The sequence below is a fragment of the Pelophylax lessonae genome (genome assembly GCF_965119305.1).
Source record: "Pelophylax lessonae genome assembly, chromosome: 10".
NCBI lineage: Eukaryota > Metazoa > Chordata > Amphibia > Anura > Ranidae > Pelophylax > Pelophylax lessonae.
This window is the reverse complement of record NC_138777.1, coordinates 213,695,272-213,717,674: the sequence shown is the minus strand read 5'-3', so window position 1 is coordinate 213,717,674 and position 22,403 is coordinate 213,695,272. Positions and strand designations below refer to the sequence as shown.

General features: G+C 44.3%; 1 protein-coding gene across 1 annotated transcript in view; it reads right to left on the bottom strand.

The window, feature by feature from the left end:
* The window catches only part of GARRE1 (granule associated Rac and RHOG effector 1), an 86,380-nt gene that overhangs the window by 19,439 nt on the left and 44,538 nt on the right, over positions 1 to 22,403 (bottom strand). The window contains exons 3-9 of the mRNA XM_082270905.1: positions 13,371 to 13,511; positions 11,107 to 11,202; positions 8,814 to 8,975; positions 7,002 to 7,160; positions 3,689 to 3,786; positions 3,094 to 3,219; positions 1,682 to 2,742 (exon numbers count right to left, since the gene is read on the bottom strand). Coding sequence (XP_082127031.1) covers positions 1,682 to 2,742; positions 3,094 to 3,219; positions 3,689 to 3,786; positions 7,002 to 7,160; positions 8,814 to 8,975; positions 11,107 to 11,202; positions 13,371 to 13,511 — 1,843 coding nt within the window. The remainder of the gene's footprint in view (positions 1 to 1,681; positions 2,743 to 3,093; positions 3,220 to 3,688; positions 3,787 to 7,001; positions 7,161 to 8,813; positions 8,976 to 11,106; positions 11,203 to 13,370; positions 13,512 to 22,403) is intronic.

Sequence of the window (22,403 nt, the reverse complement as noted above, 5' to 3'; positions counted from 1 at the left end):
CCAAAAAAACGAAAAAACAAATGTTACATTCTGAAAAAACGTTAAAGATTTTAGGATCCATTCTTATGGTGAGCTCCTCTCCCCTCAAAATGACAGCGGGTAATTGCTTTGCATTAACAATTAGGAGCTGCTATCATAATGTAGCTATGGGTAAAACTTGCAGATAGTCTCAACGAGTGTCACTGAGTATCCGATGCAGATATGCATACTAACCAATCAGCTTCAATCGTCAGCTTGTTCAATTAAGTTTTGACAAAAAGCCCCCATTCACATAGGCGCGATTTGACATGTCAAATCGTAGCCCATTGCCGGCAAGGGCACTGTTCCAAATGGTGCGAAGCAGACTTTGTGGCGCCATATTGATTTCCAAAAGCAGTTCCTGCACTACTTTTGGCGACTTTGGGGGAGATTTCAATAGACATCTGTGCATGAAACCGCACAGCTGACTTTCAAATCGCCCCCTGAACTCGCACTGAAATGCCGGTTGGAAATTTCAATTCCAAACCTGCATTCAATGTGAACGAGGGCTAAAAGCTGGAAGCTGATTGGTTTCTGTTTACAGCTGCACCAGTTTTAGTAAATCTCCCCCACAATGTATTGCTTTCATATGTAGAGCAACGGAGTGACCTCAAGGCTGGATACACACAAAGTTTTTTTTTTTTTTCATTCAACCCCGCGGGGCTGAAAAAATAAAAAATAAAAAAGATTGCCAACATAAGTGATGTTCGTCTGTCGATCTCCCCTGCTGTGCCTGTGTGTTCTGACAGGGGGACTGCGCTCGCAGCCATTGGCTGCCAGCATTGATCAGATGCGGGTTGGATGCTGGTTTTCCAGCATGCCCACTGGACGTAAGACAGGCTTCTGTAGAACAGAAAGCTGTACAAATTTAGCCAAAAGTAAGCAGATTCCAGCCAAACCGACCATTTTCGGCCCGTGTGTACCCCAGCTGTAAACCCCATTCACACGTGTGTGATTTGTAATGCGACTTTGGACATCAAAATCACATGACAAATTGTACCCAATGTTTTCCAATGATAACCATATATTTGCAACTTAAAGGTCGGAGCGACTTCAAAGTAGCTCATGCACTACTTTGGTCCTTCTTTCATGCAACTTGAGGGCCATAGACAACCCTCAAAAATTGTATGACCGTCATACCTGAATGTTTTACATGGAAAAGTGGTGCAACTGTGGCTCCTACTTTGCAGAGGCACAACAAGTCACATCCAAGTCGGATCCATCCAAAGTTGCACTCCAAAGTGGGATCACTTTGGAGTTGTACAACTGTGAATAAAGCCTTAGCCTCCATTCACATCCGTGCAATTTGTCATTCGCTTTGACAGATCAAATTCGCATGACAAGTCGCACCTTATTTTTGACTATGGAACATTCATATCTGTGCGCCAACTTTAAAAAGGTTCCTGCACTATTTTTGACAATTTCAGGTGCTTTTACATCTGTGCATTAAGTCACAAGATGTTGGCAAGCCGCATATGAAACCACACTGACCGGCGGCTCTGAAATGGCGCTTAAGTTGTGCGATTTTAAAGCCATGTTCAGGGTGAACCGGAGCAAAATCTGCATATAACATCCGTTAAAAGAAACCTTATCCATTTAAAAACATTAAAAAAAAAAAGTGCCTGCATTGTAACAGGAAAGCGGAATGAAAATGACTCATTACCTGCTGGATCAAAAGGCAGCATATCTCCCAATATCCCGAACACCCCTTCACTCTGGTCCCGGTTTGGCCAGGTGTTATTTCGAGGTCCTTGCGATTTCTGTCCTAGCATCTCAGACATCATGTTGTCCATGAAACTGCTGACCAGTCCCATGCTGTACAAGTCCGAACTGAGATCGGAGACCCCTTGGCTGCTCCATTGGTTCATCTGACCAATAGGAGACAGGCCACTCCCCACCGCTTGCGAGGATGGTTGGCTGGAGCTGTTCAGCCATTTTCCTGGTGGATGCTGCGACTGTTGCTGCTGCTGCTGTGGCCCGATAGGTTGGAACAAGTGCGGATAATACTGCAATTGTTGCTTCTGTGACAGCTGCAGTGGCGGTGGCTGTTGTAGCAGTCCCTGCTGCTGCTGCTGAGGTTGGGTTTGCTGCTGCTGCTGTTGCTGAGGAGGGTGAACAGGAGGGTGGATAGCTGGTTGTGTTAGAGGTTTTACAGTTCCTTGTTTTTGCTCAGACACAACAGATGCGGTGGTGGAGTTTCTCCTCTTGACCACAGGAGAAGTCTGCTGTGACTTGCCCATGTTAAAACCAGAGAGGAAATCGATGACATCCTGCATTTCCTGGTCAGAGGGCAAGTTCATTCCTTTCTCATCTTTTTGTTCTTCTCCTTTGAACAAGTCTTCTCTACGCTCCACGAGGAAACCATTGACCAGCTGGCTGTTTGCGTTCTGAGTGGAGTGGGGAGTGTCCATAGACCTGGAGAAGCTGCCGATGGACAGCATGCTCTGTAACTTGGAATCCGTGTGATTGGGGAGCTTCACCTTCTCTTCGGAGTTACTAGTGGTTAAGACGTGTTTGGAGGGGGTCTGGGGGACAGAGTAGCTCCCGCTGTGGCCAGAACCACCGCAGGAGACCTTCTTAGTGAACCTTGAAGTCAGTTTCGAAAAAGTCTTTTGCAGGCCTCCAGACGACTTGCTGCCATTCCCATGTGGGAGGTCGATCTGGTTTATGAAGTCGGTGGTGTCCCGCTGTAGCTGAATCTGGATGATTGGCAAAGCTTGCTCACTGCAACCAAAAAAAAAACCATCATTAGTATCAATAGACCAGCAAAAAAGCAAAGCCTTAGAAAACAAACAACTGTGGTATTACTCATTGTGTGCACAATGAGTGGAGCATCTGGATGTTGGTAAAGCGCACGGAACACCCCCCCCCCCTCCCCCATTAGTACTGCTACAGCCTATTCTGGTGCAGCTGTCGTAAAGGAATGTTAAAGCAGACCTTATCCTGCTTCAATGCCTTCCCATGATGTTGCATCTAGAGAAAAGCAGCGTTGTCAAAAAGGATTTATATGGACTATTAGACTATTTTCATCTATGGGCCTCATGTCAGTAAAGACACACATACAGGTATACGTACCGTCCTTCCTTCCAGCGATTGATATCGAAGACTGCGGTGTACAGGACATCCACCAGTCCAAGGGTCTTCTCTGGGTCCAGGCTTCTCTGTAAGAGAGACATGGTCGCTGGGTCCTCCTTCAGACACCTGCATACGCAAAAGAAATTATGTAATATTTGCCATACAGCATGTGGATCATACACCAAACCATATATATCGGCTCTGCCAGGGTACACAATCTGCATAGTGTGCTGTGGGCAGCACCATTCATGGAGAGCACCGAACAGGCTTTCACAAAAATGCTGACAAGCAGCCTATAGGTTATCTTCTAGTAAAAAGAACAGAGGGACATGTACACTGCACAAAGAGGCTGCTGTACTCCATAATGCTACAGTCCATGAACAGTCTCAGATGCATTTATTACAGGCTCTGCAACTGCCAGTCCTTGGCCCACTACCCAACAGAACCTTAAAAAGGCAGGGAAATCCCTCTCCTGTTTGGGTCACTGCCAAAGACCTTCCCGCAAGCAGTAGCCCTACTGACAGCTTAACTACTGCAGGTGCCACCACTACATCAAACAGTGAGAGATTACTAATTGAAGATCTGTGTGACTTACCAGGTAGATGGAACTTGCACAATAACCCTTGACCCTTCCAGACTGATCTGTGGAGCATATGCTTCCTTATTCTCAATCTGTGCTGTATCAACGACCACCTAGGTGATAGAAAAAAAAGAAAAAAAGATGATCAGAAACAGAGTGTCAATCAATACGTCTGACAGTCAAATCAACATTGTTGCTGCCCAGAAATATCTTATCAGAAGGTCCCTGAAACACCTCTTAAGCAGCCCATGTCTCCTTCCTTAACTTTGCTCAAGCACTGCCTGTACACAAGCATCTGACACTTTTGTCCAAGGGAGGCTGCAGTACTTGAATGGAGCAAAAATAGGAGACATGGACTTTGGAGAGTATAACACTTGCAGGAAACTTCTATTAAGATTTTTCCAGGTTATGGCAGTGTTGCTGTATGCCTTTGCAAAAAGGAATTCTGCTGATATCTGGACTATAATTTCTCAAGGTTGGTGGAAGTCAAATAAGCACTTTGATTAATAAGTATTCCTATTTATATCACTCTATCACACTTACATTGGATATTGTATAGAGCTATTCAAAATGGGACTGCTTGTTGCGGTAGCACATCCAGGACTCTCCCACTGATACATTTAAGTTGCCCTTTAACGTTTTATTTTTTTTTTTAAAGCTATATTTGTATAAGACAATTACAGTATTTACAGGCTGCAGGATCTGCAAGCCTTCCCTGGCAGCTCACAGACAAGGACCTCTGTAATCTATGTAAAGTAGCAGCCTATCTAATGCAACCAAAAACACCCCTTATATAGTGAGCAGACAGCATGAGGGTTTTGGCGATTGTGCAGGAGGGCGTCAGACCACTGCTCGTAAGCCAGCTATAGACGGTGCGACTTTCTTTCCTGCAACCATGGGTTGCAGGAAAGAAAATCACTTGATTTCCCCCATCAACACAGTCAGTATTGATGAGGGAAAACCTCACAAAGCTATTGCATTCTCCTGGCGAGGGAAGCCGTCCCAGCCAGAAGAACACACAGAGAATTTTGCTAGCGGCTATAGTTGCTGGCAATATTCCCATAAAAAAAATCCAAAAGGGTGGTTTGTACTTAAGTTAATCGATCGATCAATTTGGGTACATTTATCTTGCCCATACATGGTTTGAATCTTGGCCGGTTACTGCTCAACCGGCCAAGATTCAAACCGTCTATGGCTGGCTTTACACAAAGTAAAAATTGTTAATTCCCAGCAAGTTGCCAGGATAGAGCAGTTTGGGGTAGAACAGGAGTGCTACTAAAATAAATAAAAGCAAAACTATAAAAGAATTACCAAATTATGCTTCCTGACTTTGCCTAAGCCAATAAAAGTCTAAATATGACAAATGGGCTTTAAAAGTCATTCAAACCTCTGAACTAAGAGACAACTGCACAGCCTGTTGAAAAAACATTTCTTTCTCACAGCCGCCCTGCCAGGAGATGAGGGAAAAGCTTCCGTCCTCTGTGTGACAGGTGTTTCCTTTCATCTTATCACAAGAGAATGCTCTATCGCCAGTACACAAAGTCCTATGAGATCATAACCCTACACTGCCAGCATGCCCCCGCTTTATACCTTGATAACAAGGCAAGTCAACAAGGGAGACTGCTGTCTCATCCTTTCACCAGAAGTAAACAAGGTCCTGACTCAATAGGGATGTGTGGGATGAAGCAAGCAAGTGACAACTCGCTGCTCCGGGTGTGACAAACATATTATGGGCTGTGACAGACAGTGATTGTGTCACCTAGCACCGATAGAGAGAAACCATTGCACAAAGCAGGTTCTCACAGCTGTGATAATCTATGTCCCCTCCATTATCTTAAAATGTTATAATAGTGGGTTACATTTTTAAAGAGATCCAGTCACCAATGGTAATCTGTTGTAGGACTCTCCATATACATACACACACATTATATACATATACACATATACACACATTTTGGCCAACGCATATCGGTATCAGCCGATATTTTCGTACATTTAAAAAAACATTTTTTTTTTTTTTAATTTTTATCACGTGACAGGTACTCTTGTGGAGGGATCTCGGAGTCTAAAAGACCCCAAACCCCTCCTCTGCACTTAAAAGAATTCCAAACGCTAAGTTTGGCTGTTTTGAATGCTGTCATTTTTTTGAATCTGGCACACCAGTACCCGGAAGTGATGTCATGACATCACTTCATTGCTTATATCTTTAATTTGTACATATGTGAGTGGCATATTCAATAACATTTGTGAACGGAATTATGCTATGTGACATCATTTTACCCTTACATGAGAAATATTTGGAATAAATCGGCAATATCGGCCAGTTCAGGGGCCGATACAGATATATCGGCAAAAGTCAATCGGCCCTCGATATATCGGCCTTGCCGATAATCAGTCGATCCCTACAATATAATATATACACAAACATTTTTTTTTTTTTTTTTAAGGCCTCAAACTGACGTTTTTTGGCATTTTTTGACTAAGCCCCTGAACCTATTCATACACACATAGGCTTTTAGAAAAGTTTAGAAGAAGCAGAGTTTAGAGGAAATCAAAGCCCCATCTCCTGAACGCAGAAGAAGCGCGTCCGGGAGAGGCATGTTTGGGCATTAAAAAAAAAAAAAACGCCAAAACGCGCCACACTTGGCACGTCGGAGGTTATTCATTTCAATTGGCTGAATAAATTAAAATTTTGGAAAGTGAAAAAAATGACTAAAATCCAAATTCTGCTAAACTCGCCTAAACTGTTTTGAAGAGAGGCAGCTTAGTGGAGTTTTTAACACTGATTTTCCCCCATCAGGAGGAACAGCGTTTACAATAAACCAGTGTGCATGAGGCCTTATTGCATTCTCCCCTTGTTAGAAGAGAAGCATCAGGCTTAAAGTGGTTGTAACCCTAAAGAAAAAAAAAAGGCTTTTTACCTTACCATAAAATCCTTTTCTCTGATGTTCATTGACAGACACAGCTCCAGATCTTCTTTGACCGTTGGGTTATGCTGCCCCTTACAGGAGTATGACACTACGTGGAAAAAAATTGACTATGCCTATAGGGCAGTCCTAAGGGGTATACTCCCACTCCCTTCTATAGGACTTCAGTTTTGTAACAAGCAGTGTCAGAAGAATACATAACCCAAACTTCCCAGAGGGGTGGGTGCTGTGTCCGTCAATGAACATCAGAGAAAAGGATTTTATGTTTACACAGTCAATGCTCTTCCTTGTCCCACCTACTCTTACCTGCCTGTTCCTTTTTACCTTTCTAGAGTTTTCTTTTTAGCCCAATGTCAATCAACATTCCAGCACAGGCAACTTTTTGCTGCTCTCTGACTTACCAGACCAGCCTGGCCGAACAGCAACTGCACTGCAGTTTTACATGCCCCCCGCCATGTGGAAGGACACACTTGATTGAGAATTTCTGTCACCGCTGTTTCATCTCTGTCAGTCATCCCGTTATGTCCATCGGCTTCCTTTATCAGCTGTAGCATTGCATGCTGAAATTAAATAAGGATATTAGAGAGGTCTGCGATCAAAAAAAATCAGCTTTAAAGCACACCTTGCATGGCAAAGGGAAGGACCGCTCTAAAACAAATGACTTTAAAAAGTAATTTGCAAACAAACCATTAATCCCAAAAAAAACAAAAAAAAACAACCTCAGCCCCCAACTCTTCCAGAAGTACAAGTGATGTCACCAGGTCTTTTGGTAGAGATGGAAGCTTTAAATCCATCAAGGCGGCACTTTTGCCCATTGAAGCTTTGATGCACAGGCATTTTCAGGCACCATAAGGTGCTGAACTTCAAGTTTTCATACAACTCTTTCCAAGAATTCTCATATTTTTTTCCAACTGAATCCAATCAGAAAAATTGGAGAAAGCTGTGATCTCTTACAAACCTTAATAAAAGACCACTTGGTGTTTATTCAAGCAAATTCATGACTACTTGGATTATGCTACTATCTTCAGGTGAATAGACACTGTCCAAAAAGGGAATTTTTCCCACCCAAGCATAACTCTCTCAGCTCACCTTTGTCCTGTGATGTCTGAAGAAAGGGATCTTCAGGGACCGACTCATCCATCACCTAAGGCCACTATAGCACATAACTGAGGCTTGGTTCGCTAGAGGGGTTATGTGTGGGTGGCAAAACCTGCCTCCATTTTTGGCCAGTGTCCAATCACCTGAAGGTGGCAGCATAACCCAAGCAGTCATTGATATGAAGACTCCCTGAGTCCTGTAATTAAGTATATATGCCAAACTTGTAGCATAACAAAGCTCAGCCACTTTACCACCAACAATTTACAGACATTTCAGTCAATGACAGGAACCTGCACTACCTACTAATTCACGAGTGTAAGGACTGGCAATATAGATGCCTCAACATGCCTCCAATAAAAAACGTTTTTAAATAAGTCTGTTTTTTTTTTCTCACCACCCCACATGAGGCGCTTATGAATCAATGAAACCCTGGCTAATGAAGGACCCCACAGCCTCCCTACACAATGTAGATGGCACTACTGGATAAAGCACACCCAGAATACAGCTCCCTCTTATCTACCAGAAAAGCAAATTCCAAATCATTCCCGCCATCCTCCACTCCTATTTTGCACCCCAACCTCTGTCAGGTAAGCTCGAATGCCACCCTCCTCCCCCCAATGTTCCTACCTCCCCTGTCATTATTCCCCTTCACCTATCAGCTGCAACACCCCCACCCCCCCACCCCCCAAAAGTTCTGATGCAGGTAAACTCTATCCCCTCCCCCCCACCCTCTCAACTAACCTCCCCTTATCCACTTCCTTTCTACTTCTCCTAATGTTCCCACCTTCCCTGTTGTCCTCCCCTCTCAACCATTCATCTTCACCCTCTCACCCCTAGATATCAACCCCTAGACGGAGAGAGGGGGTCAGGTCTAGAGAATTCAGAGATAGGCCCAGTTTGTAGCTCTAGGTCAGTATTGCCAAAATGATTCCTTTACCATCCAACAGAGGTACTCCCAGACTAATTACCAAATGCTATGCTTGCTTTCAAAGCAACTCATTTTGTATTGCAGACCATGTATGTTTTTCATGGTACTAATGATCATTTGTACTATAGGATATTTGTATGACTATCTTCGTGAACCCCCCATTAGAAAAATAAAGTGGGGAAAATACCATTTTCAGCTTCAGGTTATCACCGGCGGACTCATTGAATGAGGTTCCTTTCAGGAAGTGGGAGCCAATCTGTACTGGAACAGTCGGGAGCTCGCACTGGATTGGTTGCGGTGGAGTCTGCCTCCTTCCTGCTTGTTGTGCCTCTGCATCGCTACAGCAGCCCTGATAAGAAAAAAAAAAAGCCAATTAAACATTCTATAGGGACAACATTATCACCTTGAGGTCATATCCTTAAAGCCTGTAGCCATGAGCGGATTATGAAGATCCCTGACTGACTGTACCATACATTGACCTCGTTTTCACCTCGAGCATCTGAAAGAGATTAGTGGGGTGGGGAGGGGGTTCTATAGGACCAGTAAAAAAAAAAAAAAAAAATTGACAGGGCTCCTCTAAGTAGGTTCACTAGGAAAGAATCAAAAGACTCCTGGCACTGCTGTACTTACACATTAAGCTGAAAGCCCACTAAGCAGTAAAGTTTTTACTCTGGCCAATTAAAATTGACCAAATATTTCAAGCAAATGTAGACGTTTGTAGACTGACCTACATGGTGTAAATTTGAAGTTAACTGGTGCTTTGCCCACAAAGGCCAAATACCCGATTTCCTACAGCTATATGTCCTCAGTCTAATTACCAGCATCATTCAACCCACACCCTATGAGTCCAGATCACCGTGGAACCTCCCCCTAGACCAGGGATCCTCAAACTACGGCCCTCCAGCTGTTGTAGAACTACACATCCCATGAGGCATTGTAAAACTCCGACATTCACAGACATGACTAGGCATGATGGGAATTGTAGTTCCCGAACAACTGGTTTGAAGACCCTTGCCCTAGACTGACTGAACAGTGAAAGAGGAAGCAGCTCAGTGATTAGCTCATTTCCCAATCACTCTACTCTCTCATCCCATCAGCATGCTTCTTGTTAGCTCATGAACCAACTGCCTCCTTGTGCTTCTTCCTCTCACACTCCAAGCCCTGCTGTACAAGGACTGCAGAGAGCCAATAACAGGTTACATTCAGGTACTAACTCTACATTAAAACATACCTTCAGCAACACCTTGCAGAACTTTGGCCTTCTCTTCTGTTTTGTACAGGTTTCTCTAATGTACTGAATTCGCTTACTACTATGATTTCCCTGCACTGCCAGCTTCTCACATTGTGCATTAGAAGCTGCAAGTCAGATACAGCCCACAACATTCCTGGCTGGTGGATATCCAGCATTTTCTAGCCCTTTCCTCCCCAGCTTAACTGTCTTGGCCTGCCCCTTTCATTAGTTGGATTTCAGTTATTTCATTTATAGAGGCTCCGCACCACATGTGGACATCACCTAGAGTGCAGGCAAATACAGTCAGCCTTGGAACGCCCACATCTCAAGACTGACATCCACACATCAAGGCATTTTGAAATTTGCAGAACTCCTCCAAAGAGAAGCTCACTGCTGGCATCAGGAAGTACTACTGTAATGTTTTTTTAGGATAGCTGAAGTACAGCACCCTGCCAGCCCCACCCACCAGCCATGATCTGTCGGCATTGAATAGAGAAAACTGCAAAAAACAAACAGCCTAGTGTATTATCCCAATGGTGATTGAATAGAGGCAAATAAAAACACACTAACAAACCGTGAAGGTAATCAGTATGTCAAGCCACTGTCTTGTGGTACAGTGGTAAGTGAGGCTCCAAAGTGACCTAACGCCAAGGAGGCACCGTCAGGGGTTGGTTTCGAAATGCGTAAGCTACCTTGTAGGTTGGCGTCTCCTTGGCGTTGGGTCACTTTGGGTCTCACCACTCTACCACAAGGCAGTGGCTTGACATGCTGTTTACCATCACTGTTTGGGAGTATGTTTTTACTTGCTTCTACTAGATCACTATTGGGATAATACACTAAGCTGGTGCGCCTTTGGTTTTGTTTTTTGCAGTTACTGTTCGAACTACCCTTGTCATTAGATGGGCAGCAAGGCTGGACTTATGCCTGCATGTTATCCTAAAAGCAAATAAATGTGAAGGTTTCCTCTAGGCCACCACACTTATGCGCAGGAGGTTTTGAACCTTTTTATTTAGACAGAAACCCAACAATGGCATCACCGGGTCTAATATAAGGTAATGAAAATGAAAGTTTTATTCAAAAATGTCATTAGAATGTTGATGAGAGGGAAAGGAGGAACCGGGGAAGGCAATATATTACAAGAGTAAACTTCGCCTTTAACGATTACAGAGCTGTATTAACTGGCGACTGACTTTTACATCTGCCTAAAGTTCAGCTTAAAACATCATTATATAAAAATTTGCAGCTTTACCTTCAGACAGTCCTCAATAGCCTTGGGATTGAGGTGGAACCCGGCCTTCATTGCATATTCACAGTGACCCAAACTTTCCAGAGCTATTTTGTATGCCTAGAACAGAAGAATTAAGCGAGAATTTAAATAGCAATATGCTAAACTTGGTAAATAAGGTTTGCTGGTTAAAGTGCATCTAAACCCAAGTACAAAAACATATTTCAGCTTACCAGTCCTTAAATGTGATAGCTGCATTAGTTTTCCTTTTTTTTTTTTTTTTTTCAGGCTAAGTACATTTTTAGCAATTACAGAAAACCCCCACTGATCCTGCAAAAAAATCATTGTCCTTGTCACGTCCTGTGCAAAATTTCAAACAATGTTCCCAGCTATCTTCCTTTTATGTAATGTAATGGAAATGAGGAGGGGGGGGGGGGAAGTTCTGTAGCCCAAATCAAGGGTGCAGCTGAGGTGAACACTGCTTCTACCGCACACTAAGTGAGCGCTGTGATCCTAGGACAGGTATTGCATTATTGGCAGGATCAAAAGCCTGAAAGCAGGAAACCAAAGCAGACATCAAACCGAAGCCACCACATCTAAAACGTAAAGTAAAACTCCAGCCTTAAACCTAACTAGTCTTAAAAATGAACCCCCAACACCTATGCTGGCTAACGAGTGTAAAAATAAAATTATATTACTTCTCTATTTTCAATTTGCCCTGGTCATGTGATCTGGCTCCCCTGTGTTAGCCAATAACAGCTGCAGAATAATGGCGGGAGCACTGACAACGGCTGGTGCATGGAAGCCTATGGACCAATCCCCACTCCCAGAATCTTGTCAAGTGCTTCCTCCTCTCCCTTGCAGCCGCTGCGGGCCGACACAGGGGATCACGTAACCAGACTGGAGGGGTCATTTTTAAGACGAATTAGGTTTAGGTTATAAAGCTACTTCAGTTTTACTGTGTGGCAATGCTTGGTGAAATCCGCTTTACAAAAAAAAATTCCTTGAATGTGTGACATGGATTTGGTTATATACAAGTGGTTGTGGAAATCGGCACTGGAGGTTTCAAGCTGATAATTTTATCTTTGTGCTGATGATCATGGTAAAAAGTGTGAAAATATAAACCCAAACAGGAATGCCATGATTATATGTATAATTTAACAGACTTGCATATAAACCATGTCAAAGGCAAGGGTGTGTTGTAATGCAGACCTACTGTGGACACTGCAATTAAAGCAGAAGTTCTTCAATATGCTGCCCTTTACCCCTGCACTTTTTCCAAATTTTCCAAATAGATATAATTTCATTTTAAAAATCCCATCTGGTCTTTGGCACTCATTCAACCTCCAGGTGTGTTGCAAAGCCATTTCCAGTCCTAGCACCCAGTGATTTAACCCCACCCCCCCACCCCCCCCCCCCCATTTATCCCTGTGCAGTGCCCAGTGATCCCATAGAGACCAGACAATTAATTTTGGGGCATGGTAAAGGGACCTCGACATGCAGTGTCCCAGGCAGGACTGACCGACCCCCCCAAAAAAAAAAAACATACAGGGTGACATGGAGGGTGTTCCCGAAGCCCACTGCACACCCACTATTCCTAGTAGTTAGAGAGCAGGTACCTCTAACAAGACAGTCTTGCCTCCCACTGAAGTGGGGGCAGTTGGCTAGAGGGGCAGTGTGATAAATAAAGTTTGATCATAGGTGTCCCCCGTAAGACATCACACTGGCCATCCCATTTCCAGACAGGGCTGTTGCAGCCGACTATGAACGTAAATAGGGGTCTGAATGCGCTCGCTGGCTGCCCCATTTCCTGACACTGGGCAATAAACGGAGCTTCCTATAGTAGGGACTGTTCGTAAGCAGTGCTTTTGGGTTTTTTTTTTTCTGCTTTGCGTCCTACTCCTGGAGGTGGCGCTATACCCTGCGGTAAAGATTCTTTGCCGGGCTGTGTCCTTCAATAAACAATGAGGAAAAATGGTCTGTGGGCACACATTTCACTGCTAAGGAAGCAATGTTTTATGGGACATGTAACCCCTTATAATGTGCACTAATCGTGGCCATGTTTCTCCCTGCCCATCATCTCCTAGGAAAAGGGAAGGAGGAGGCAGGAGCAGTCATGTGATTTTTGAAGCAAATCACAACCAGGTCTCCTATTAGATAACAGCAGATAGTGGAAGGAAAGGGGTGAATCTGGGTTGGTAATAGTATTGCAAGCTATCTCACTTTGGCACATGCACCAGTCATTCAGGCTTTCACATAACACCATGTTAGTGCTTATGAGGTCTTACCTGTAAGGTACTGTCAATCTTCATGTTCAGCTCCTTAAGGTGATGCTCTGGAATGGCCAGGCTCTGAGAACAGAAGAGCTGCTGGACCTCTAACCCCGCCAGGCAGCCATCGCATCCTCTCTCCCGCAGGCGGCTTGTGGCCTATAAAGGAAATTGCAAAGGCGGATATTTTATGGCAAAGTATACATTTAGATGCGGTTCAGTGACCCAGGTATTTATATATCTTCACAGTACATAAAAGTCAGCAATCAATGCAAAAATTTAACTCAAGCTCCTATGAACAGAGTAAAAAAAAAAAAAAAAAATATGTTAGAACCTACAATCCAGCGTTTCACTAGAGCAGTGATGGCGAACCTTGGCACCCCAGGTGCTGAGTGCATGAGTATCATGGGAAACGTAGTTCCAAAACAGCTGGGGTGCCAAGGTTCGCCATCACTGCACTAGAGTGTCTTTATTTGAAGGATTTCCCCTTATTTCTGATCTTCTGGATATGGTCACCAGAAGTTGGGAGAAATCTCCCTAAGGCCTGGTTCACACAAGTGTGACTTTGAAGTCGCGCTACTTCAGCACGATTTCAAATCTGACTATTCACTGGGGCTTGCTGACACTCTGTGTGACTTCATTTAACAGGTGTCAATGCAAGTCACAATGAAGTTGCACAGAAACATGCAGGAACCTTCTTCTGAGTCACACCAATTTGGACGGTTCCATTGCACCAAATGGGGTGCAACTTGACATGAGACTTTGACAAGTCGCACTTTTGTGAACCAGGGCTTATAGGAATACAGACAGCATTAAAAACTTTGGTGTTAAAATCTAAATTCTTGACAAACAGGTAAATTCAGTCTAGCTACAAAGCATACGATTTCCCAGGCTTTGAAATCTTCCTGTTTGAACTTCCTTCAACTTAAAAGTTGGATACAAAGCACGCTTATCAAATTAACTATAGTATTACCAATGGCCATAATACATTTTTCTTTATGTGGCAATCATGGCTCATGGTGACCAATAATAAAATGCTGGAGGGTTCCCGCTCAGGCTGTCAAAGTCCGGTTAGTTGGATGCTGCTGACCAGTGAGCCTGCAGGCTGGTTCGTCCAGACCCAAAGAATAACGCAAAACTGAAAAAAGGTAACCCTACCGCCGCTCACCTGACCTCACCCAGCCCAAGTAGTAAGCAAGTAAAAGCAGCTTCAGCTTGATTCACCCAGACCACTACTCCCCAACTACTTCCAACTTTTGCATTAAAAATATACGCATACTTTAAATAAGATTTTAATAATTTAGCCCTTGACCTCCTGATAATACACACACAGCTGCCAGCTCATTCAGTCTAACAGGTTCTGCCAATTCCAAAGCTGTCACCACACTAGCAGTTTCCCGCCCGGCTCCTGTCCAACTCTTACCGGCTCCATCCTCCGGTTTAAAAAGCTTCCCCTTCCACCATTGGCTATACTTTAAAAAGGAGGTGGGGCCCCCAAAAAGCATTATACACTTTCCATGTTTCTGTGTGTAGCACCCTACAGGTAGGTGCTAGGTAAAGTATAGTGGGCCTTGGCTGCTTAACAGCAGGGCCATGATTTCAGCTGGACTGTCATGTCTCCCAGGTGAGGTTACTGAGAGGGGAGTCTCCACACTGGCTTTGTGAGAGGAGTCTCGTAGGGCAGTGGAGGAAACCCAATCAATGGCTTAGTCAGGCTTGTATCTACCCCAGAAGACAGATTCTGCCGCAGAGGATTCTGGGAGTGGGTATAAGTTTGAAGGGAATGCATGATGCAGCGTATTTGGCGGGAAGCAGAGCCCCAGGAGGGAGAGTACGGCTGTCTCTCCTCCTGTCAGAGGAAGCGGGTGTCCCGGGGGGCAGCCTGGGAATCCAAACAGTGTGAAGCTGAGCTGCAGAGGGGATCCGGTGTGCCGAGAACCAGCGGAGAGAGAGAGAGAGAGAGAGAGAGAGAGAGAGGGGTCCAGTTCCAGGAAAGCCTACAAAGGCAGTGAGTAATGTGGAATGCCCCTGGGGCTCTGCCTAGCGTCAGAGGGGACCACTCCGGAGAAGGTTCTAGGGATCCAGGAGTCCGCTAGCAGTTAAAGCGGGTGAATAGTCAGAGGACCCTTAAGTATTAGAGGGGCTACCTAGGTAGAGGACCCTGAAGTGTGAAAGGGGGTGCCTGTAGTTTGGGCCCTGAAGAGTCAGTGTACAGTGGGAAGTGTACAAGGTTAAGAGTTGCAGCAGCACAAGTATCTACACAGAGCTACCTCAGTCAGTGAAGGGCTGGAGGTAGCTGTTCAGTAACTTTTGAGCTAAAGCAGTGTCAGGAGTCAAGTGTTCTACAGTCCTGGATCTTCTGAGTTAAAGTCGAGGTTCCAGCACAGTTTCAGTACTACAGTATCTATAGGCGTCAGGAAGCGCTGGTCAGCATTCAGCTGGCGCCAAGACAGTGCCAACTGGCATTTTTCTTCAAGTGTCCCAAAGAGTACCTAGTTGAGCCAGAGAAGTATCCCACTCATTCCCTTCTCCCATCCCCTAAATACAATAAAATAAAACAAACCAAAGATGCCGGAATGGTCATCGTCTCAGTTCTCACACCTGGGTTCACAAAAAGTGTAGGCGGTGTCTCCGGTAACAGTGGTAGACCCACATCAGGCACAAAGCCTGGAAAAAAATGCTACATGTTCTTGCCTTGCTCATTGAGGATGGTCGTAGACACCGCCATTGTTCCATCCTTTTGGTGGCTCTATAGCTGTGTGACAGCTGCTGCCGCTCTGCAGACACTGGATTCCACCTACAACACACATCGCTTTCCCTCTACGTTCAAGCAGCACTTCTCTTGCCCCAATGTAATTGTGAATGTGTTTTTTAATAAATGTTATTATGGTTTTAATACCTGCACTTTTGCCACCGTGTGTTTTTTTTTTTTACATTGTACGGAAGATCGTACCCTGATCTGATGTGCCTTTGCTGCGCAACTCTTTGATCCATCCATCATGCGATTTATCCCCGACTCTCCACAGGCTGCTGACTACATGTACTCATTGCCCTGTGCAATCATTACGCCATACCACCCACTTTGGAGCACCACTCCTTGGATTAATTACTTTCCATATTGGTTTCATTTTTTTCTTTCTCATGTGATTTGCTCTTCCATCTCCAATCAATACTGCTTTTTTTTTTATTACATATTTGGGACTCATAACTGAGCGCAGAGAGATTTTATCTATTTATTCTGCTCACAGTACTGATGATCATGAGTCATATGCACCGTCTCACCTATATCATATTCATGAAACCAATACCCTGTGACAACTTCTATCTCAGGCCATTCTCAATTGGTGGAAAATTTATGGCAGGTCTTGAATTGTAGTAGCAAACATACCCCACTTCTATCTAAATGTTTGGGAGAAAGAAGAAAGGAAAAAAAAAAAAAAAAAAAAAAGTAAAGCCAACCTGTTTCAGGTTTTAAAGAATTCCCTTCTTCAGGGCTCCTTTGAGGTTGGATCAGCATTAATGTTGTCCGGCTCGACAAGTGTTCTTCCCGTGTACCCTACTTGTCAAGGCAAATACTATTTTAGGGTGCAACTTAACCCTAAATGGGAAGTTCCGCTTTTTCAGCTTCCTCTCCTCAAACTTATTTTTTTTCCCCCGGGGGGGGGGGGGGGGGTTGGGGACACATGCATGTGCAGTGGGAAGGAAGCCATCTGTGAAGCTGCAAGGAGTAACAGCTTGCTTCCCACACTTAGCATGGCAGCGCCGGGGACCCGAACACTGATGAAGAACCGGGCGGGGTGAGAACAGTGCTGGATCCCTGAAGTGTCCTTTTATATAAAGTCAGCAGCTACAGTATTAGTAGCCGATGACTTCATTTTTTTTTTTGGGGGGGGGGGGGGGACTGAACACCATTTTAACACCAAAGATGTTCATGGTCTAGGTGCTTTATACCTTTAAAATCTAGATGTCACATGACCACTACTGGTCCCTATAGGAATAAAGCAGCCATAGAACCTGAAATGGAACCCACATATCTATCATATGGACCCCTCAACCTTTAAAGCCCAACTTCAGGAATCTTGAAAATTACCCATAGCAGTGGGGCCGTGCCTGTACTACAAGGTTTTGATTTTCAAGGTAAGTATTTCTTCTTTTCTTACAGGTAAGTGAAACAGGGGAACGTTGCTTTAATGCACCAGCCCTGACTGTCCCAGGGGTATTTTTAGCTTAAAAAAAAAAATGTTTTGCCCAGAACTCCGCTTTAAGCTGGCCATAAATTATACAATTTTCTTTAGATTTACCTTCTACTATGTAGTGCAAGGGCCTGCCTGATTGCATACAAACTGAAAGTGTTTAGGCTTGACCTCCTATTATATGATTTTGGTAAATCTAAGGGAAAATAGTACAAGACATTTGTATAATGTATGGCCACAGCCTTAGACAGGGCTAAGGAAGATGGGACAAAAGTACACCATGTATTTTATCCCCTGAGGAACAGAGCCCATTTAAAGGAACTGAAGTGAGACGTCTTTAAGAGCCGGTTCACACTGGGGCGACTTGTCAGGCGAATTGGTCGCTGTGGGTCGCCTGCCATAGATTAGCACAGGACCCGTTCTAATAGGAGCTACACAAGTCGCTCCAACTTAGAAAAAGGGTCCTGTACTACTTTGGGGCGACCTGCATTGACTTCAATGATATGAAGTCCGTGCATGTCGCTCCGAGGTCACGGTGCACGCTGTGCACCGCGACTTCACAGGTCGCCCCGGCAATTTGGGTCGCCTGTATGTGAACTGGCTCTAAATCTGCTAGGAATGTATTTGGAAACAACAATGATGAATAAAGCAGATTGTCATCTTAAACAAATTCACCAAAGTTCAAGGCTATAAAACTCAGCTTAACCATCAATAAGTCATTTTCAGATGTGTCCATTTAAGAGATCCAAAAAGAAAAGAAAAAGCAAAAAAAACCCATACGGTATGAAATAAGAATGGCATACATCTAGAAACATCAGTCATCCTATTATGGCAACTTTGCATCCTTATTTGCCATTCATTACGGGGAAGGTCATGTGATGAGTGAATAAGCTATACTACAAAGACATGCTTTGTCCAAGGCATGCGAGTGCAAGTCCCGTCGAAGAATGCCAGACTGACAGATTGGACGCCCATACCAGCACGATCCTTGCGCTTAACCTGCACACGGCCGGCTACAGCAGATTCCACAAGCTTGTTTGGGCTGTTGAGGCGGATCACATTTCACCTAGCTGCAGACGAGTCGGCTTTCGTGTTTTCTTTTTTCCCCCCAGAGTGTGAAGCTTTTCCAAAATTTGACAGGAACGCAGTATTGTAAAATCTACAGCTGGAATGGGACTTCTAAAATTGCAAATGCCGTTTGCAGACTACTTGTTTCAGAGTCATGATGCGGATTCTAGTTAGCATCACTGCAAGCCATGTCTTGGCCCAGGTCCAGGCTGGGGCCTTGGAGGGTTTCAGCTTTAAAAAGGAGAAGATCAAAAAAGAGGAGTTCCACCTAAAAGTGGAAGTTCCACTTTAAGGACTCCTCACCCCCTTACATGCCACATTTGGCATGTAATTTTTTTTGTAGGGGGGGTGGTTACCTAGTTTTGACAGGTATCCGCTCCCACTTCCGCTCAGGCCACCTAGGTGACTTGAGTCAAAGTTCTCCTCCCCCCCCCCCGCCAGCTCTCTGCAATCTTCTGGGACACATCATAGGTCCCAGAAGATTGCCTGACCATTGAGGTGGCGCAGCACGACTCAAGCATGCACAGTGTACACCTGGCTGTGAAGCCACAAGCTGGGACTTGTAAAAAAAAAAAAAAAAAAAAAAAAAAAAAAAAGAGGGGGGGGGGGGGGGGGAGATTCACTCCAGAAATAAAGAGATTATTCTCCCACTCTACAAGACTCTGGTCCAGCCACATCTGGAGTATGCTGTCCAGTTCTGGGCACCGGTCCTCAGGAAGGATGTGCTGGAACCGGAGAGAGTCCAGAGAAGGGAAACAAAACTAAACAAAAATAATTAGGGGAATGGAGGACATCAGCTATGAGGAAAGACTACAAGCACTGAACTTATTTTCTCTGGAGAAGAGACGCTTGAGGGGGGATATGATAATTATGTACTGGTGAGGACCCTAGCATAAGCAACAAACTTTTTAGAGAAAGGGAATACAATAAGACACGTGGCCACTCACAAACTAGAGCAAAAACGGTTTAACCTTAAAATACGCAGGGGGTTCTTCACTGTCAGAGCAGTAAGGATGTGGAATTCGCTTCCACAAGCAGTGGTATCAGCAGGGAGCATTGATAGTTTCAAAAAACTATTAGATGGGCACCTTAAAGACCATAACATACAGGGGTATACAATGTACTAACACACACACACACACACACACACACATCATAGGTTGAACTGGATGGACTGATGTCTTTTTTCAACCTCACAAACTATGTAACTGGGACTATCTGGCGGGACAACTGGTTTTTGCTAATAGGTGGTTGACCCTCCCAGAGGACGATGCGGCGGTTGCTCTGGGGGCTGCGATAGTAGGCTCCTACGAGGCCCGGTCTCATCTCCTGCTCAGAAGTAGTAAAGCCCCATACCCCATCACTACCTCTATGAGAATAACAATTAGAACTTGGGTGGCAGCTGGCAGGGCAGAATCTGGAAGCACCCAGGTAATATCACCACTCTCCCACTGTGGAATAATCCTCAGTTTCCAAAATTATTTAAATTCCCAGACCCTATTACATGGACTAAATATGGTATTAAGAGGGTGGCGGATATGGTCAAGAATGGCACATTTCTACAGTTTGAGGACATGAAATCCAAATTTATTCTAACCAACTACCATCTATTTTGTTACTTGCAATTGTGGCATGCATACAACTCTCAATTTGGTACCTCACCAATCACATTGCAAAAGAGGGATACAGAAATTATTCTCAGAAATAACTCTTTAGATAAAGCATTGTCTAATATTTACAGGAAACTATTTGTAGATACCTACAGAGTCCTTGAGCCCTGCAGAACAGCATGGGAAAGGGTGTTTCCCCAGATAGATGGAGATGACTGTGATAATGTATGGGATTATAAATTTATCTCGGTTGGTCTCAAGCAGAGATAATCTCATTCAATATTAATTTCTACATCGTATATATCTTACCCCGGCCAGATTGGCTAGAATTTTTCCCTCCCAGTCATTCGGTTTTTAGTGGTGCACCTCACCCGGAGCAAATTTAAATGCATATATTCTGGGAATGTGTGGTTGTGAATGTGAAGTTGCTGAATGCATAGAGGAGATTACTACTCTCTACGTTAGGCCTAGTATTGAAGTGTGTCTTTTGGGATTGGGGGATGCTCTAGCTCCAAAGAGAGTAATACGTACACTGTTGACTTTGTAATTTTACTATGCTAGGAAAATGATATTACTCTCCTGGAAAAAACCTACTTCCCCCGCCATTCAGGCATGGAAGGCGCTTGTAAATAAAGCACTCCCCTTTTATAAAGCCACTTATGCCAGTAGGGGAATACCCAATAAATTGGAGAAGGTATGGGGTGGTTGTACAAAGAGTATATCTACAGTGTCTGACTAAACTAGGAGTATCTAAAAGGCACTTGGATACCCTTCATGTAGTATATTGTTTTGGCTGGTCAACGATATGTCTGGGGCTATGTCCAGGATATATACTTTGAACTGGCTCTATACACATGAAAAAATTCCAACCCTAGTGCTGACTCTTTGGTATGGTGGCTTGTTAGAAGAAAACTGGTGATGGGAGACAGAATTACAGAATTCTCTTATGTCACGCTAGCCTGAAAAGATGGGAAGATTGTAATGTTCCTATACACACACATTAACCTCGAAGCTATGCTGTGTGCCTTGTGCTGAAGCTTCGTTTGTGGTTGTTAATAGTCGCCTGATGTTCAGGCTGTTTTGACTGTCTGAATGGTCTTTTGTTTTTGTACTGTTTTATAAAAACAGCAATAAAAAGTGGGTTAACCACTTGCCAACCGCCCGTGCAGATTTAGTGTGGCAGGGCGGCTCGGCTGCGCATAATCAAGTAGATCTACGCGACTATGTGCACACGGTTTCTGCGGCACGTGCGCCACGCTCCCACTGTGTCTACAGACCGCGGGAGGAGCGGACTCGATCGCCGGCGGCCTCCCACGATCTTCAGCAAAACTGACAGGAGAGCCATATGGAATGTAAACAATGCAAGACGGCTCTCCTGTCAGAGAGGCAGGGAAAGATCATGTGATTCAGCTAAACTGAATCACAAATCTCTCTCTGACCTGGTTCAATCCCCCCCCCCCCCCACAGTTAGAAAAGCGCATATAGGGAACACATTTAACCCCTTGATCACCCCCAGTGTTAATCCCTTCCCCGCCAGTGTCATTTATACAGTAACAGTGCATATCATTTAGCACTGATCACTATTAGTGTCACTTCATGTCAGATTTGTCCGCCGTAATGTCGCAGTCCTGATAAAAATCGATGATCGCCGCCATGACTAATAAAAAAAAAAAGTCCAAAAAGTCTGTAGTTTGTAAACACTATAACCTTTGCGCAAACCAATTATTAAACCAAATTATATGCTTTTGGGGATTTTGTTTTTACCAAAAATATGTAGCAGAATACAAATTGGCCTAAACTGATAAAAAAAATTAGAAAGTCTTATTTTTCAGCTTTTTTTTTTATTAGAAGAAACTGCCCAGCAAAAATGGCAGATAGAAGGTTGAGGCAATCCATTTGCCACTGAAAGGGGTACTTACAATGGACCGCCTGTCTGTTTTCATCCGATCTTCCAGACGGATGGAAAAATAGGGTTTTCATCTGTCCGAATATCCCGGACAGGATCGGATTGGATAGCAGCGGGTCTCAGCGGACATGTTCATGCTGACATCTGCTGCGCCATAGGGCTGCATGGAGCACACGATTAGGTCCGCCTGAAAAACTGACAGGCGGACCGGATCGGAAAGCCCGTGTGAAAGGGACCTTCGTGAACTGCAGCAGAAAAAATACCAGGTCTCTGC